The sequence below is a fragment of the Alexandromys fortis genome, unplaced genomic scaffold (assembly GCF_014885135.2).
Source record: "Alexandromys fortis isolate MF-2015 unplaced genomic scaffold, M_Fortis_MF-2015_v1.1 scaffold_377, whole genome shotgun sequence".
Lineage (NCBI taxonomy): Eukaryota > Metazoa > Chordata > Mammalia > Rodentia > Cricetidae > Alexandromys > Alexandromys fortis.
Genome location: NW_026068257.1, coordinates 169,239 through 184,559, shown reverse-complemented (window position 1 = coordinate 184,559; position 15,321 = coordinate 169,239). Strand labels below are relative to the sequence as shown.

General features: G+C 47.7%; 1 protein-coding gene across 1 annotated transcript in view; it reads right to left on the bottom strand.

The window, feature by feature from the left end:
* LOC126494308 (proline-rich protein 30-like) overlaps window positions 1–14,979 on the bottom strand; it is a 38,454-nt gene extending 23,475 nt beyond the window's left edge. The window contains exons 1-3 of the mRNA XM_050131578.1: window positions 14,908–14,979; window positions 9,336–9,548; window positions 5–1,414 (exon numbers count right to left, since the gene is read on the bottom strand). Coding sequence (XP_049987535.1) covers window positions 5–1,131 — 1,127 coding nt within the window. The 5' untranslated portion in view covers window positions 1,132–1,414; window positions 9,336–9,548; window positions 14,908–14,979. The remainder of the gene's footprint in view (window positions 1–4; window positions 1,415–9,335; window positions 9,549–14,907) is intronic.
* Window positions 14,980–15,321: the final 342 nt, after the last annotated feature.

Here is a 15,321-nt window from a genome sequence, read left to right as displayed (position 1 = left end):
AGACAATCTGGGCCTTGGGGAGGCAGTGACCCTTCTTGGTGCCTGAGCTGGAGGCACGGAACATTGGCTGGATTTTAGTGATTGGAGGCCTGCAAACTTGAGGGGCCCGGCCTGGGAGAGTGTGTCCATAACTTGAGCTTCTGGGGTCTGGGTTGTAGGCGGTTGCCTCAGGACGACCTCTCCTTGAGGACTTGCTTCCTGCCGTTTTTTTGGTGGTAGCAGATGCAAGGCTCTGGCCTGGCCCAGAGGCAAGCGGAGGCCGAAGCCAATACCTATGCGGAGAGGCCCAGACTCCTGGCCCTGAGCACAGGGCAGTAGTTGAGGGAAGGCAAGCAGCCTTGTTTCCGTCTTGTACTTGGGGGTGGGGCAAGACTGGGTGCGGGGCTGGAGGCACTGTAGACAAATGGGGTACTCCACGACTGGGGCCTGGCTGGGTGTGGATGTGCCGAGACACAGGTGCTGCCAAAACAGTAGCTTGAGATCTCTTGCAATTCTGCGGCGCCCCACACGGTCGGCTAGGGCTTGGGCGAGGGCCATTGGGTCCTTGAACTCTGCAGGGTCCACCTTGCTTACCTTGCATCCCCCTGCCACCCCAGGGGACCTGGTGTTTTTGGATTGAGGACACTGCTGTGTTTGTTTGTTACTGGAAATCCCTCCAGAAGGGGGGTTGGGGCTGGGGGACGTGGCCGTGGAACTATGGATGCCCTGGAGGTGGGGAGGAGACTGGCAAGAGGGAGGAGAGGAATTTTGTACCTGGGAAAGAGGAGGGGAGGCACACTGGTGGTTGAGGGGAGGGGATGAGTGTCTTGAAGGAGGACGAGGGTAGTTCTGGTGAAAGAAAGTGGGGGAACTCTGGAGGGAGGAGGAGAATGGGAGGGGAACAAAGTCAGAATTTGGGTCTGAAGAGTAGCAGTGAGGCCCAGGAGAGTGGGGCTGTGGCGGAGAAGAGAAGGAAAAATAGGCTGGCCTGTAAGACGGCAAAGGTAGGTGAGGAGGAGGGAGGGACTGATGGGGGGCGAGAGATGCTAAGTTGGATGGAGGGGAGTCAGCAAACTGTGAGAGGACCTGAGGGGGACACCCTGGGGGCACTGTGTTCGGTAGCAGCACCTGGTCCTTGTTTTGAGGCAACATCGCCTTGAATCCAGAAAAAAGTGGGCGGGGCCACAAGACTAATTAGAGACCTTCCTAGTTGGTGACTGCCTTCTGCCACAGCAGTGTGGCCGCTGCCTAGTTTCGCTGCAGACGTCAGCAGCAGGCCAACGGGACACGAAGCCTCTTCTGCTTGTCTCTCGTGTGCTCAGTCCGGAGCCTGCATCTAAGCTTGGCTCTTCACTTTTTCTTAGCCATTCGCTAGAGATGTACGGAAATGGGGAGTTAGGGTTGCCCCTTGAGAGGAAGACCCAGTCTGGAAGACCTGCAGAGAAAAAGACAGAGATCAGGATGTTGGAACAATCGGTCCACTTCTGGACTCACTCTGCTCCAGGCACTCAGTTCCAGTGTGAACTTATCACAACCCTAGATGTGAGGTCTTCGGGTGTAGTTCAACTGGTAGAGCCAGCGCTTGCCTAGCATGCATGAAGTCCTGGGGTTGATCTCCAAGAGCACATAAACATGGCATGCTGGCTAAAGCTTGTATCCCAGCAGGGACACAAGGAAATCAAGGCCAACCTGGGTTACAGGCATCTGTCTCAACATAACAGCAAAGACACCAGCTGTTTGTCACCTTTGAGGTCAGAAAACCTGGCGGATGCTCTAGAGAAGGGTAAAGCAGCGGAGCAGATCAGAAGGATGGAGATGGGAAAGGAATGGAGATAATGGGCAGTTTTACCCATGTGGATTCCTTCTGCTGTTTCCAAGACACTCTTCCTCAAAAAGGGAAGAGAAAGCAGAGTCACAAAACAGTCTCCTCTGCCTCCAGCCTCTGACCCCCTACACAGACTCTTACCCTGAATTCCACTCCTAGTGGTGCCTCAAGGCCTCTGTCAGGCAGAGCTCTTCTGTGGTGCAGGGTTTTGTCCCTCTATCCCTGACACACAGATTTTGTCAGCATCCTGACTTCCTGGCATGCTGGCTCCCCTGGCCACTTGTCACCCTTCACAGTGGTGTCCCTCTCACTCAACCTGGCCTTGACCGAGGTGATTGTCAGACCCACTGGCAGCAACAGTAGGGTCAGCAGGTAAATGGCTCCCAGAGACTGAAGCTTTGCCTAAGGGGCGGCGTTGCCGCCCCCAGTGGGAGCTGAGGGGCTCATTCCCCGGAAGCGGCTTTCTCTGGTATCAAAAGCCTATGTCACAGAGGTCAGATAATGACATCATAGATTCTGTCCCCCCTCCCCCCATGCTCCAGATCTCTCTCTCTCTCTCTCTCTCTCTCTCTCTCTCTCTCTCTCTCTCTCTCTCTTCTCTCCCTCCCTCCCTTCGTCCCTCCCTGCCTCTCTCTCTCTCTCTCTCTCTCTCTCTCTCTCTCTCTCTCTCTCCTTCCCTGTGACTCAGGATGTAAAAGCTCTCTACTGCTCAGGTGCCGTATGTGCCTCCAATGCTCTCACCATGATGATAACGAATAATGGACTAACCCTCTAAAACACTGCACGCAAGCCCCAAATGAAACACTTTCTTTTATAAAAGTTGCCTTTGTCATGGTGTCTCTTCACGGCAATAGAACAGTGACTAAGACAGTCTCCAAGGCTAGCTCTACTTCTATCTTCTTTGGGGACAGAGTCTGTTATGCAGAAGTAGGGAGGTAAGGACACCCTCCAGACCAGCCAGTGACAGGTAGGACCTGTGTCCAGCTCCAGCACTTCCAAATGCAGGGCTGGACAGACATGGGACAAAGTGCTGGGCTTGAGGCCGCCGAATACACAAGTCACATGTGGAAGACTGTTCCCACACTCATCATGGTGCCCCTATCAAGACATCTGCATTTCTTCCAAACCTCTGAAGCAAAGAGAAGTAAAAGGATGGATGAGGGGCATTTTCAACATGGAATAAACCATTAAACCACAGACAGGGCCACTGGATTCTTTTAGATGCTCCTGGAATTTCTGAACCACTCCTGAGTTGATTCAACTTTATAAATATTTATCTAAGGTCTGTTAGGAGGATGTGTCAGCTACGGGCCATGGACTGCCTCAAATGAAGTCGGCCAAGAGGAGATAGAACTAGAATAGGAGGTGCCCCAAGCTGGCGGCCATGAGGGCAGGAAGTTGCCTTGGTCTGAGGTTGCATTTGAAGGGATGTCGTTCAGGGAGGAGATATACACTTACTGTGGGCCCAAATGCCAAAGCCGAAGTCAGATACTGACATGAAATCAGATACTCTTCGGATTTAGAACCAACTGATGCCTAAAATCCCAGAACTCTGGAGGCAGGAACAGGAGAATCAGGAGTTCAAAGTCAGAAAGTTCTAGACCAGCCTGACCTACATGAGACCCTGTCTGAAATAAGACATCAACATAAAAGATTTAGAAGTTTAGATCCAAAGCCGATGTTCAGGAAGATCACATGAACACAAAACAATGCCTAGTCCTGGCCAGGGCAGAGGCTAGACCAGGCATTCCTTCAAAAGCAGGGTGATGTTGGTTTGTTCTAAGGTGCTTAAGCCAGACAGAAGAATGTAGGTCTAGTTGTCCATCTAGAGATACCTATAAATCAAGATTTGGAGTCCAAGGAGGGTCACAGGAAACAGAGGGAATAGTTTTAGACATAGATGCTAGGAGAGTCGATTCAGGATCCCAAACAGGTGATGTAGGGGAATGTGTTACAGTTGTAGTGCTGCAGAGACATCCTGACTATTGGGAAGTCAGGCTAAACTTAGAGCCAGAATCGGACAGCTCATCCCTGGAGGACAGGTGGCCTGACTATCTGGAAGTCAGGCTAACTGAAGCTGGGATGGGCTTGGCTATGGTCTCCCCAAAGATATAACAATCCAGCTCTTCTCCTGGAGAGCGGCTACGGCTGAACTCTGTTCTCTTCCTTAAAGGGAACGTCCTAGCAGAGCTATCTGCTTCTTCTCCCGCCCAAGATGTTTCTTCTTTTGCTAACACCCTTCTAAAGTGGATGCCCTTGAAGAAATGCAGCAATCTCCTCCTGTTCTGGGGAAAAGTTGTTACTTTTTTTTCTGCTCGGCCTTGCTCAGCCTTCCTAGCAAGGTTCTTCTGTTCTGCTCCACCTTGCTCAGGCCCCTAGGGGAGCATCTCAGCAAGGTTTTTCAGCTCGGTCCCCTGAGGGACATCCCAGCCAGGTTCTTCTATTCTGCGCTGGTAAATGAAGATTGTCACCCAAGACTCTTTTGAGAAAGAGATTTATTTGGGAAGGAGGAGTCCAGGAGAGTACCTGCCTCTACCAGGGAGATATAAATGGTGGCCCCTGATGGAAGGGGTGGAGAGACTTATATAGGGCTTCCTAGGGGTGGAGTTTTCCCAGGGAGAAGAGGGATTGGTTAGTTTTCCCTGCTTAGGGATTGGTCAACTTAGTTGGTCAGGGGCAGAGTTGGCTCTGATTTTATGCCCAAACTGTGTTTCTTTCACTGGTACTTTTAGCTTTTGACTCTAATCTTATAACCAAGGCATATTTCTTTTACTGGCTCTGATGCTAGAGACAAAGTGTGTTTCTTTAACACTAGTTTCAGAGTCAGGGTGTGTGTCTTTAATCCTTGTTTCAGGGATAAAAATGTTTCTTTTCTATGAGGTTCAGTGTGGCAGGCTTTATGTTGAGGTCTTTGATCCATTTGGACTTGAGTTTTGTGCATGGTAATAGATATGGATCTATTTTCATTCCTCTACATGTTGATATCCATTTATGCCAGCACCATTTGTTAAATATGCTTTCTTTTTTTCCATTTTATATTTTTTGCTTCTTTGTCAAAAATCAGATGTTCATAGGTGTGTGGATTAATATCTGGGTCTTTGATTTGGTTCCATTGGTCCTCCTATCTGTTTTATGCCAATACCAGGCTGTTTTCAGTATTGTAGCTCTGTACTAGAGTTTGAAGTCAGGATTGTGATGCCTCCAGAAAGAAGTTCTTTTATTGTACAGGATTGTTTTGGTTATCCTGGGCTTTTTACTTTTCCATATGAAGTTGAGTACCAGGAAATGGAAAGTACACTTGAACATATTGGCACAGGAGACCACTTCCTAAATATAACCCCAGCAGCACAGACACTGAGAGAAACAATTAATAAATGGGACCTCCTGAAACTGAAAAGCTTCTGTAAAGCAAAGGATATAGTCAACAAGACAAAATGGCAGCCTACAGAATGGGAAAAGATCTTCACCAACCCCACATCAGACAGAGGACTGATCTCCAAAATATACAAAGAACTCAAGAAATTGGTCATCAAAAGAACACATAATCCAATAAAAAGAAAATGGAGTACAGACCTAAACAGAGAACTCTCAACAGAGGAATCTAAAATGGCTGAAAGACACTTAAGGAAAAGTTCAACATCCTTAGTCATCAGAGAAATGCAAACCAAAACAACTCTGAGATTCCATCTTACACCTGTAAGAATGGCCAAGATCAAAAACACTGATGACAACTTATGCTGGAGAGGTTGTGGGGAAAAGGGAACACTTCTTCATTGCTGGTGGGAATGCAAGCTGGTACAACCCCTTTGTATGTTAGTGTGGCGATTTCTCAGAAAATTAGGAAACAACCTTTCTCAAGACCCAGCAATACCATTTTTGGGTATATATCCAAAGGGTGCTCAATCATATCACAAGGACATGTTCTCAACTATGTTCATAGCAGCATTGTTTGTCATAACCAGAACCTGGAAACAATCCAAATGCCCCTCACCTGAAGAATGGATAAGGAAAATGTGGTACATGTACACAATGGAGTACTACACAGCAGAAAAAAAAAATCTTGAATTTTGCAGGCAAATGGATGGAGCTAGAAAACATTATTTTGGGTGAGGTAACCTAGGCCCAGAAAGACAAATATCAAAAGTACTCACTCATAAGTGGTTTTTAAACATAAAGCAAAGAAAACCAGCCTACAAATCACAATCCCAGAGAACCTAGACAACAATGAGGACCCTAAGAGAGACATACATGGATCTAATGTACATTGGAAGTAGAAAAAGACAGGCTCTCCTGAGTAAATTGGGAGCATGGGGACCATAGGAGATGGTTGAAGGGGAGGGGAGAGGAAGGGAGAGGAGCAGAGAAAAATGTAGAGCTCAATAAAATCAATAAAAAAAATGTTTCTTTCTCTGGCCCAGGTCTCAGATCCAGGACGTGGTTCTTTTACTGGCTCAGTGATTGGCTGGTTTCCTGCTCCAGTTGTTCCCTTTTACCCAACAGGTAGTTCTAGGATTATCCACACAAATAATAATTCTAGGATTCATTACTGTAAATAAGCTTCCAGCTTCTTTTAGCTGAGGCCTGGAACTCTGCCTGTCTTATTAGATATAACCTAGGCTAGCATTTAAAAAAAAAACTTTTTTTAAATTTTTAAATGATTTTAATTTTAAATTTTTAATCTTTTGATTTTTTTTTTAAAGGTGCTTGGTGTGTATGTGTTGAGGGATCAATGCTCCCAAAGGAGAATGGGAATCTGCAAAGAATAGAGGACAGACAAAAACAAGATCAATTCAGAAGTGGGGTTGCTTTTATTCTCCCAAGCCTCGGGGCATCCAGACAAGCCCCTGGAGCCCGGCTTCCAAGGTAAAAGCAGCTGATCTGTCAAGCTGTCAGGAGACATCACACTAGCAAGTTCAGTGTGAGACTAGACTATTCCCTCCACCCAGAACTAGGTGGGGTGGCCTTGAGCAAGTAATGCCAAGTCTCCGCTGTCGTAGCTGTCATCGCCTGTACACTGAGGGCATTTGACCAGATGGAAGCTTTTCTCTGATAGTCTGTGACTCAATTATCCTGCTTTGTTTTGGAGAGACTACGGATTAGGATCGGCCACCGTGAAAACACGCAGTGGCTCAGCAGCTGCTAAGGAGAACTGGAGTGTGCCTAGAAGAAATGCCATGCACACGCCCGCCCGCTCCTTGCGTTTCCATGGAGTCTGTGGAGGAAGCTACAGCACACTTCCTGTAGGCAGTTGCTTCTGTTTCCCTCTGGGGAAGAGTCTGCAGGATAAAGTTGAAAGCACATCAGGTTTAAAAGGGACAAGACGGGGACTCTGATCCCAAACCAGTGTACTAGGTCACTATCAATTTGTCTGCAATGGATAGGATTGCGTGGGACCCACCATGAGAAAGAAAAGGCCTCGTCCAAATGTGAGGAGCTGAACTGATTGTATGAGCAGTTAGGAGAATCCAATCAAGGAGGCTCATGGGACCTGAGAAAATGTGGGGAGAGAATGGGCCCTGCCATGTTAAAGGTGAATTATTCCGATGTTTTGTTATTTCGACAAATACCTGATAGAAATAAATGAAAGGATACAAGGTTTATTTTAGTTCACAGTTTCAGAGATTATAGTCCATAGCTCTTGGCATCATGGCGGCAGGACCATGTATGCTGTTCACCCGATGATGAACAAGAAGCAGGGCGCAAAGGAGGGACTGGGGACCAGGCACAACCTTCAAAGCACACCTCTAGTGGTCTACTTCCAAGGAGGTCCTACCTCCTAAAGTTTCCAGAAACTCCCAAGACCGTGTCACCAGGGAACCAAGTACTGAGCACATGAGCCTGTGTTCATTTCATGCTCAAACCCCAGCAGGAAATATAAAGGCCTCACTAAAGGTGTGTGCATGTTATCAAATGAAATTTAAAGCTGGCTGAAAGCAGCAGCGTTGTCAAAACAATAAAACCAGAAGGTGGCCGTTCCAACCCTGTATACTACACTCTACCTCTCTTGTCTGTTTTTCCTCATCTATAAAATGTGTATGAGCGCATTGCCCTGGCTACTTGCCAGTTGTCACAAGACAACCTTGATTAACCAAACATGATCAAATAATCCCCAAAGTCATGTTGCTAAAAATATGGTCCACTGCAAAGGCCCACAAAACCTACGTGGCATGGTTTGTTTCCTGTTGCTATAACACAATACCCAAGACCAGGGAGCCTATAAAGATAAGAAGTTTATTTTTGCTTACGCTTCTGAATACTAGTAAGTTCAAGAACATGGTACGAGCATCTAACTCAATATCTGATTTTGGCCTCAAGACAGCAGATAACAGGGAAATGTCCATGTACAAAAGAAACAGAATGAGAGGGTCAGCCTCATGTTATGACAATCCCATGAATAAGACATTACTCCCTCTTGAAGACCTAGTCAATCTCTTGTTGGTTCTGCATTCTAACATGGCCACGATGACAATCAAATTTTAGCATGTGTTTCAGAAGGGCTCAACCACATTCAAACCATAGAATGAGCTATGCTATGTTCTTGTAGAATGCTGGGCTCTTTGGCAGGTCTCCTAGCAATGGGTTCTGCTAACCCAGCCTACAGCTGCAGCCCTCAGAGTACTTGAAAGAGAAAGACATCTACATGATCTGAATTGTGGGCAACCTGGAGGCTTCATCTGTTCCCCAGATGTCCCCCTCCTCCTCAGTTTCATGTCCTTCCTGTTAGGCTCCTTCCACAATTCCCAGAGAGTTTTGTGGAGAGGTATTCAGGCACTGGGCAAGTCTGGGCTGGAGTCCAGCTCAAATTCCACCCAAGGCTTGTGACAACCTGGAGAAAAAATGCTTTTCTCCACGCCCAAGGGTGGCCTGCTGTGGCCCCCAGCACATCCCTCACTCACCTGGAGATCAGAACACAAGCTGCTGGTGCTGAGGTAAACAAATGTTTCCTGGAATGGAAAGGTCACCCTGTCTGCCGTTAGTGTGTGGAACCTGGCGCTGGAATTCTTCCCCCCTCCTCGTGTGTGTGTGTGTGTGTGTGTGTGTGTGTGTCTGTGTGTGTGTGTGTGTGAGAGAGAGAGAGAGAGAGAGAGAGAGAGAGAGAGAGAGAGAGAGAAACAGAGAGAGAAACAGAGAGAGAAACAGAGAGAGAGAAACAGAGAGAGAGACACGTAGAGAATATACATGCATTGGCCCACATATACACGTTCAGTAAATACATATAAACATACTCATTCATATGTTTTTGTATGTGTATGCCTTAGTTCTTAAAGATGGGTCGGTGGTGCTGTAAGAGAATCTCAGCCCAGCCCAGGAGCTGGGTGATGTGGTTGATGTTGGACAAGACCCAGGAATGGCAAGGCTACCATACAGGTTCTAAGGAAGAAGAATGAACAGCAGAGTGGCCAGCACACCCTGGCCTGACCTCACAATCCTGCTGAAAGTCAGCCCTCCGGTTTAGACCCACGGGGGAGTGATTACAGCAGGTGGTGCTTGGTGAGGAGACACGGGACTCTGTGCTGAGGTTTGGCATCACCTGAAGCTCTTGTCAGAGCAGGTTCCATCCTCCTCTCGGCAGCACAGTTAGAACCCTGAGCTTTGCAGGGTGGCTTCAGTCAAACAGGAACACACAGTCGTTTCAAGGTCACTTGTGGAATTGTGTCCACATGGACTTAGGTGACTCCTGCATCTTCCTTTTTCTCTGAATGAGATGCCTCATTGTTTGAAGCTGGAGAAGGTAGGAGCCAACCTGGCAGAACAATAAACAGAGGTGAGAGACTGTGCCCACAGTGGGAAGGAGGGGAAGTTTGTCTGCAGGGCAGACAGCATCATAGCCCTCGGTATAATTTTCTAGAAACTTTAGCAGCTTAAGCTATAGCGCCAAGGACACAGTCACCTACAGCAAGAGGGAAGGGCCAGTGGCCAAGCAGCATCCAGCTTCTAGACCAGCAGCAATAGGACCATGAAAAAGCTGCATCCTACCCTTCCCCGTGGACTCCATCCCTGCATCTTCAGAGCCTAAGAACGTCTCCACCGGAGGAGAAAAAGGAAGGCACCCAAAGACACGACAGAGTGCATGTCTAGCAGACACGAAAACCTGTGATACTTCCTGTGATTCCAGCCTTAAGAGGGGAAGGCAGCAGGAACAGAAACTCAGTCTTCAGCTTGTGAGTTTGAGGCCAGCCTGGAATACATGAAACCCTGCCAAAAGCAAAGATTGGGAGAGACAGGCAAGCATTTGAGAACAAGGTTTTTCACCCTATCCCCATTTGCTTACATTTCTTTAGAGCTTTGGGGCCCTCACTTTGTGAAGATATTGCCTCTAAATACTTGAATCCATTGCCCATGCATTTCTCTCTTCAATTAGTTGGCCTTCCTACCATTACCGTCCCTAAACCTTGATTACTATTTGACTCAGAACAACTTCACGAATTCCCCAGGCCTCAGTTTGCTCAACAAAGGAGATGATAGCTGGCCCCAAATAAGCAGCAGTAATTGGCAAGTGTTAGCATTGTTTCCCTCCCAAATAAGAGAGCAGGAGAAAGAAATGGCCAGTTGGGAGCCACCTTATTGTCTGCCCCGCCAGGTAGTATACCATTCCTGAGGACACCAATGTCCCTGAGGACAAGGGACCTTGGCATGCCACACAAGGCCACGCCAAACTTGCAATCACACAGTTGACCAGCCGACCAGATGGACCACACCCGCCCCAGGCCTCATTAAATATTGATGACTTCCATAATGTCTTTCTAACACAATATGCTGCTTCTCATACATGACCTTCCATGATCCTATGGCCCCAAGAGGCGGGACAGCTTTTCATAGCCCTTGAACAGCTCAGCCTCTGGGAAACTTTGCCATTGACTCAGGGCAAACTAACCCACTTGGAGAACTTTCCTAAAGTCCTCCCCACTCCTGCTCTGCCCCAGAAAGAAAGGAAATGGAAGCCGACTGTCTGTGGTTTATGGGCGAGGGGACTAAGACGGAAGGGGCTAAACCCTGTGATGTGAGCGAGTGGGAGGATGGGTGGATTTGAAAACTGGAGAGCATAGCTGAGCAGCAGAGCACTTAGCTGTCATGCCTGAAGCTAAGGGTTCCATCCCAGTGCTACAAAAATCAGCTGGTGTGCTCCTGCCAAAGATAGCTCCTGAAATAAAAGCTAGGGTGTTTGCCCCCACTCAGGGTACGTGCCCAGGATTGTACCTGGGGTCAGGCCCTCAGAGCTCTGCTCCTTTGCATCAAAGTTTTCATGTTGGAAATGAGCGGTCATCAAGGACTCAGCCTCATGATTTGTCATGGTCCTGCCAAGTCAAAAAGATTGGGAGGCCTCCTGGCCTCTGCCTGCCAAGCAATCTCTGATTAAGGCCCTCATCCTGCCCCTCAGAGGCCACATCTTTGTTTCTTCCTTTGCCCTCCACCGGGGCAAATGTTCAGAAAGTCTCAGCGGCTGGGGGAGGGGAGGGGCTAGGAGAACGGAGTACTTAGAAAAGAAAGAAAATTCTACCTAAAGCAATATATAGATTCAATGCAATCCCCATCAAAATGCCATCAAAATTCTTCACAGATCTGGAGAAGACAATAATCAACTTTATATGGAAAAACAAAAAACCCAGGATAGCCAAAACAATCTTATACAATAAAGGAACGTCTGGAGGCATTACCATCCCTGACTTCAAACTCTATTACAGAGCTACAGTATTGAAAACAGCTTGGTATTGGCATAAAAACAGAGAAGTCGACCAATGGAATCGAATAGAAGACCCTGACTTTAACCCACAAACATATGAACACCTGATTTTCGATAAAGGAGCTAAAAGTATACAATGGAAAAAAGAGAGCATCTTCAACAAATTGTGCTGGCAAAACTGGATGTCAATCTGTAGAAGAATGAAAATAGACCCATATCTATCACCATGCACAAAACTCAAGTCCAAGTGGGTGAAAGACCTCAATATCAGTCCAAACACACTGAACCTGATTGAAGAGAAAGTGGGAAGTACTCTACAACACGTGGGCACAGGAGACCACTTCCTACGTATAACCCCAGCAGCACAGACAGTAAGGGCCTCATTGAATAAATGGGACCTCCTGAGACTGAGAAGCTTCTGTAAAGCAAAGGACACTGTTGCTAAGACAGAAAGGCAACCCACTGACTGGGAGAAGATCTTCACCAACCCCGCAACTGACAAAGGTCTGATCTCCAAAATATATAAAGAACTCAAGAAACTAGACCGTAAAAGGCTAATCAACCCAATTATAAAATGGGGCACTGAGCTGAACAGAGATCTCTCAACAGAAGAAGTTCAAATGGCCAAAAGACACCTAAGGTCATGCTCAACTTCCTTAGCGATCAGGGAAATGCAAATCAAGACAACTTTAAGATACCATCTTACACCTGTCAGAATGGCTAAAATCAAAAACACCAATGATAGCCTTTGCTGGAGAGGTTGTGGAGAAAGGGGTACACTCATCCATTGCTGGTGGGAATGCAAACTTGTGCAACCACTCTGGAAAGCAGTGTGGAGGTTTCTCAGGAAATTCGGGATCAACCTACCCATGGACCCAGCAATACCACTCTTGGGAATATACCCAAGAGAGGCCTTATCATACAACAAAAGTATATGCTCTACTATGTTCATAGCAGCATTGTTTGTAATAGCCAGAACCTGGAAACAACCTAGATGCCCTTCAATTGAAGAATGGATGAAGAAAGTATGGAATATATACATATTAGAGTACTACTCAGCAGTAAAAAACAAGGACTTCTTGAAGTTTGCAGGCAAATGGATGGAAATAGAAAACACTATCCTGAGTGAGGTAAGCCAGACCCAAAAAGAGGAACATGGGATGTACTCACTCATATTTGGTTTCTAGCCATAAATAAAGGACATTGAGCCTATAATTCGGGTTCTTAGAGAAGCTAAATAAGAAGGAGAACCCAAAGAAAAACATATAGGCATCCTCCTGAATATTAACCTTCATCAGGCGATGAAAGGAGACAGAGACAGAGACCCACATTGGAGCACCGGACTGAAATCTCAAGGTCCAAATCAGGAGCAGAAGGAGAGAGAGCACGAGCAAGGAACTCAGGACCGCGAGGGGTGCACCCACACACTGAGACAATGGGGATGTTCTATCGGGAACTCACCAAGGCCAGCTGGCCTGGGTCTGAAAAAGCCTGGGTTAAAACAGGTCTCACGGAACATAGCGGACAATGAGGACTACTGAGACCTCAAGAACAATGGCAATGGGTTTTTGAGCCTACTGCACGTATTGGCTTTGTGGGAGCCTAGGCAGTCTGGATGCTCACCTTACTAGACCTGGATGGAGGTGGGTGGTCCTTGGACTTCCCACAGGGCAGAGAACCCTGATTGCTCTTTGGGCTGACGAGGGAGGGGGACTTGATTGGGGGAGGGGGAGGGAAAGGGGAGGTGGTGGTGGGGAAGAGACAGAAATCTTTAATAAATTAAAAAAAATAATAATAAGCAAAAAAAAGAAAAACAGTCAAAAAAAAAAAGAAGAAAGAAAAGTCTTTGATTCCCGTGGAAAACACTCAACAGCCTCACAGGCACATACACATCAGAGAGGGGGCCAAGAGAACGGGTTTAGGAAGACTTCACGGAGCTATGCCTCCAGCCCTCTGCCTTGGTTTTAACCCCCAGGAAGCATGGGAATCATACTCTTCCCACAATATGAACTTGGATGGGAAGGGATGTCTGGAAGCTAGCATTCTCCGGGGGTGGGGACAATTCTAAGTTAAGGTCTGGCCTTATTTGAGGAAAGGGTTACAAGAGGTGAGCATCAGCCAGCAGAGAAGAGGGAGAGCTACCCACTGAAAAGCTGAGGGCCCGCAGTGCCTTTCATAGATAAAATCAGATGAGGGTGGCGAATGGTCTCCTTCACGCTTAGGTTAACCCTGGTACCAGAATTCATTTATCGTTGGTGACCCTACTCCATGCCTAGTACTGGGGACTCAGCCCAGAGCTATACAGACATTGAGGTAAATCAAGTCTAGGATGGCAAGCCCAAGAGGACAAACGAAAGAAGTGAATATAGGGCGGCCTCCAGGTTTACCCTGATGGACCAGCTTCCTGTGATGCTGAGGCCTTTGGGAGAAGCCAGCTTCTCCCCTCCGGCTGAGGCTGGACCTGGGACACAGTGTTCTCTCTCAGTCTCAGGTTTGTTTCTGAAGGTCAAGAGATGTGAACAGGACAGGGACTGGACAGCCGCTTTGGTCACTGAAGGAGATCACAGAGAAACAGCTAAGTGGCTTGGCATCTGTGGCCTGGCCTTGAGTTTACCTGGCTCTGCCTTTTTTAAATCAGGTAATTATAGCCAGTTACTTAATCTCCAAAAGACCTCAAAAAAAAAAAAAAAAAAAAAAAAAAAAAAAAACCGGAGACAAATATGCCTACCCCAGAAGCTGGTGACAAGAATTCAGGCCAGGGCAGGAATCTGACACACTGTCAGCCCACCATGAGCAGACACTGTGTGCAGGCTGTGAGCTTGAGGGCCACTATCCAGGTGGATGCCATGGCCATGTGTCCCCTCCCAGGGGAGGAATGGACAGGAGGTCATTTGGGAGGAGAGATTGGCAGGGCGCCTGCTCACAGGGAGTGCTCAGCTCCAGCAGCAGCTAGGAAGATTAGCACTATTTTAAGTCTCTCCCCTTAGGAGCCAGGTTGCTGTTTCCACCCGCATGGGCCCCCTCGACAATGGACGGAGGAGTCTGTACATCAAGCTCCATGACCCTGAGGACCTGTGTCTCCTTGGGTCTGGACAGCAACAGGCTTTAGTCTTGGCTCCACAGAACAGTGAAAAACCTGTTTCCCAGCAGGGATTCCACATTCCTTTTGGGTGGAATGCCTTGGCAGCAAACTCCCTGAGGGCTGGAAGTCAGCTCCTCTGCAGACTTCTGAGGGAACTCTACTGGGAGGAACAATTTCTCCTCTTTCCTTCGAAAGCCGGTCCACTCCCAGGGAAGGCTTTTATATGGCTATTATCCCGTGTCCTCCTGGTGAGATCATGGCGTGCTGGTCAGACTGAGCCTAAGACAACAGAAGTGAGTTCACTGTGTTGCTTTTGAAGTGGGCAAGAAGGCTGCTTACCTGTGGTGTGCAAAACACAGTGTGCATGTTTACACACTGGGGCGGTGGATTCCTCAAGGTGGTCCCCTAAAACAAGAGCGAATAAACAGAGGTGAACACGAGGGTGCAAGAGATCTGGCAGGACGGTGGGAACCACAGACCCCTGAGCAGAAGAGGTCCAAACGGGAAGGAAAGAGACCCAGGGCAGCTATGTGATCCTCTCCCCTCCCCCAAAGAGGTTGGCCTAGGATAAGGTCAGATTGGACAGAGGATCCCCCTTAAATGTAACATACCTCCAGAGCTGCCACTGTACACAGGCTATCCCGTGTAACCTTGCCCTTCTTATCAGAGGCCCTGTCTGGCCATACAAGAAGGCTGGGGAAGAAGGTTGAAGGGCCCATCAGGAAAATGAGCTGCTCCGGTCGTCAGGCTGGA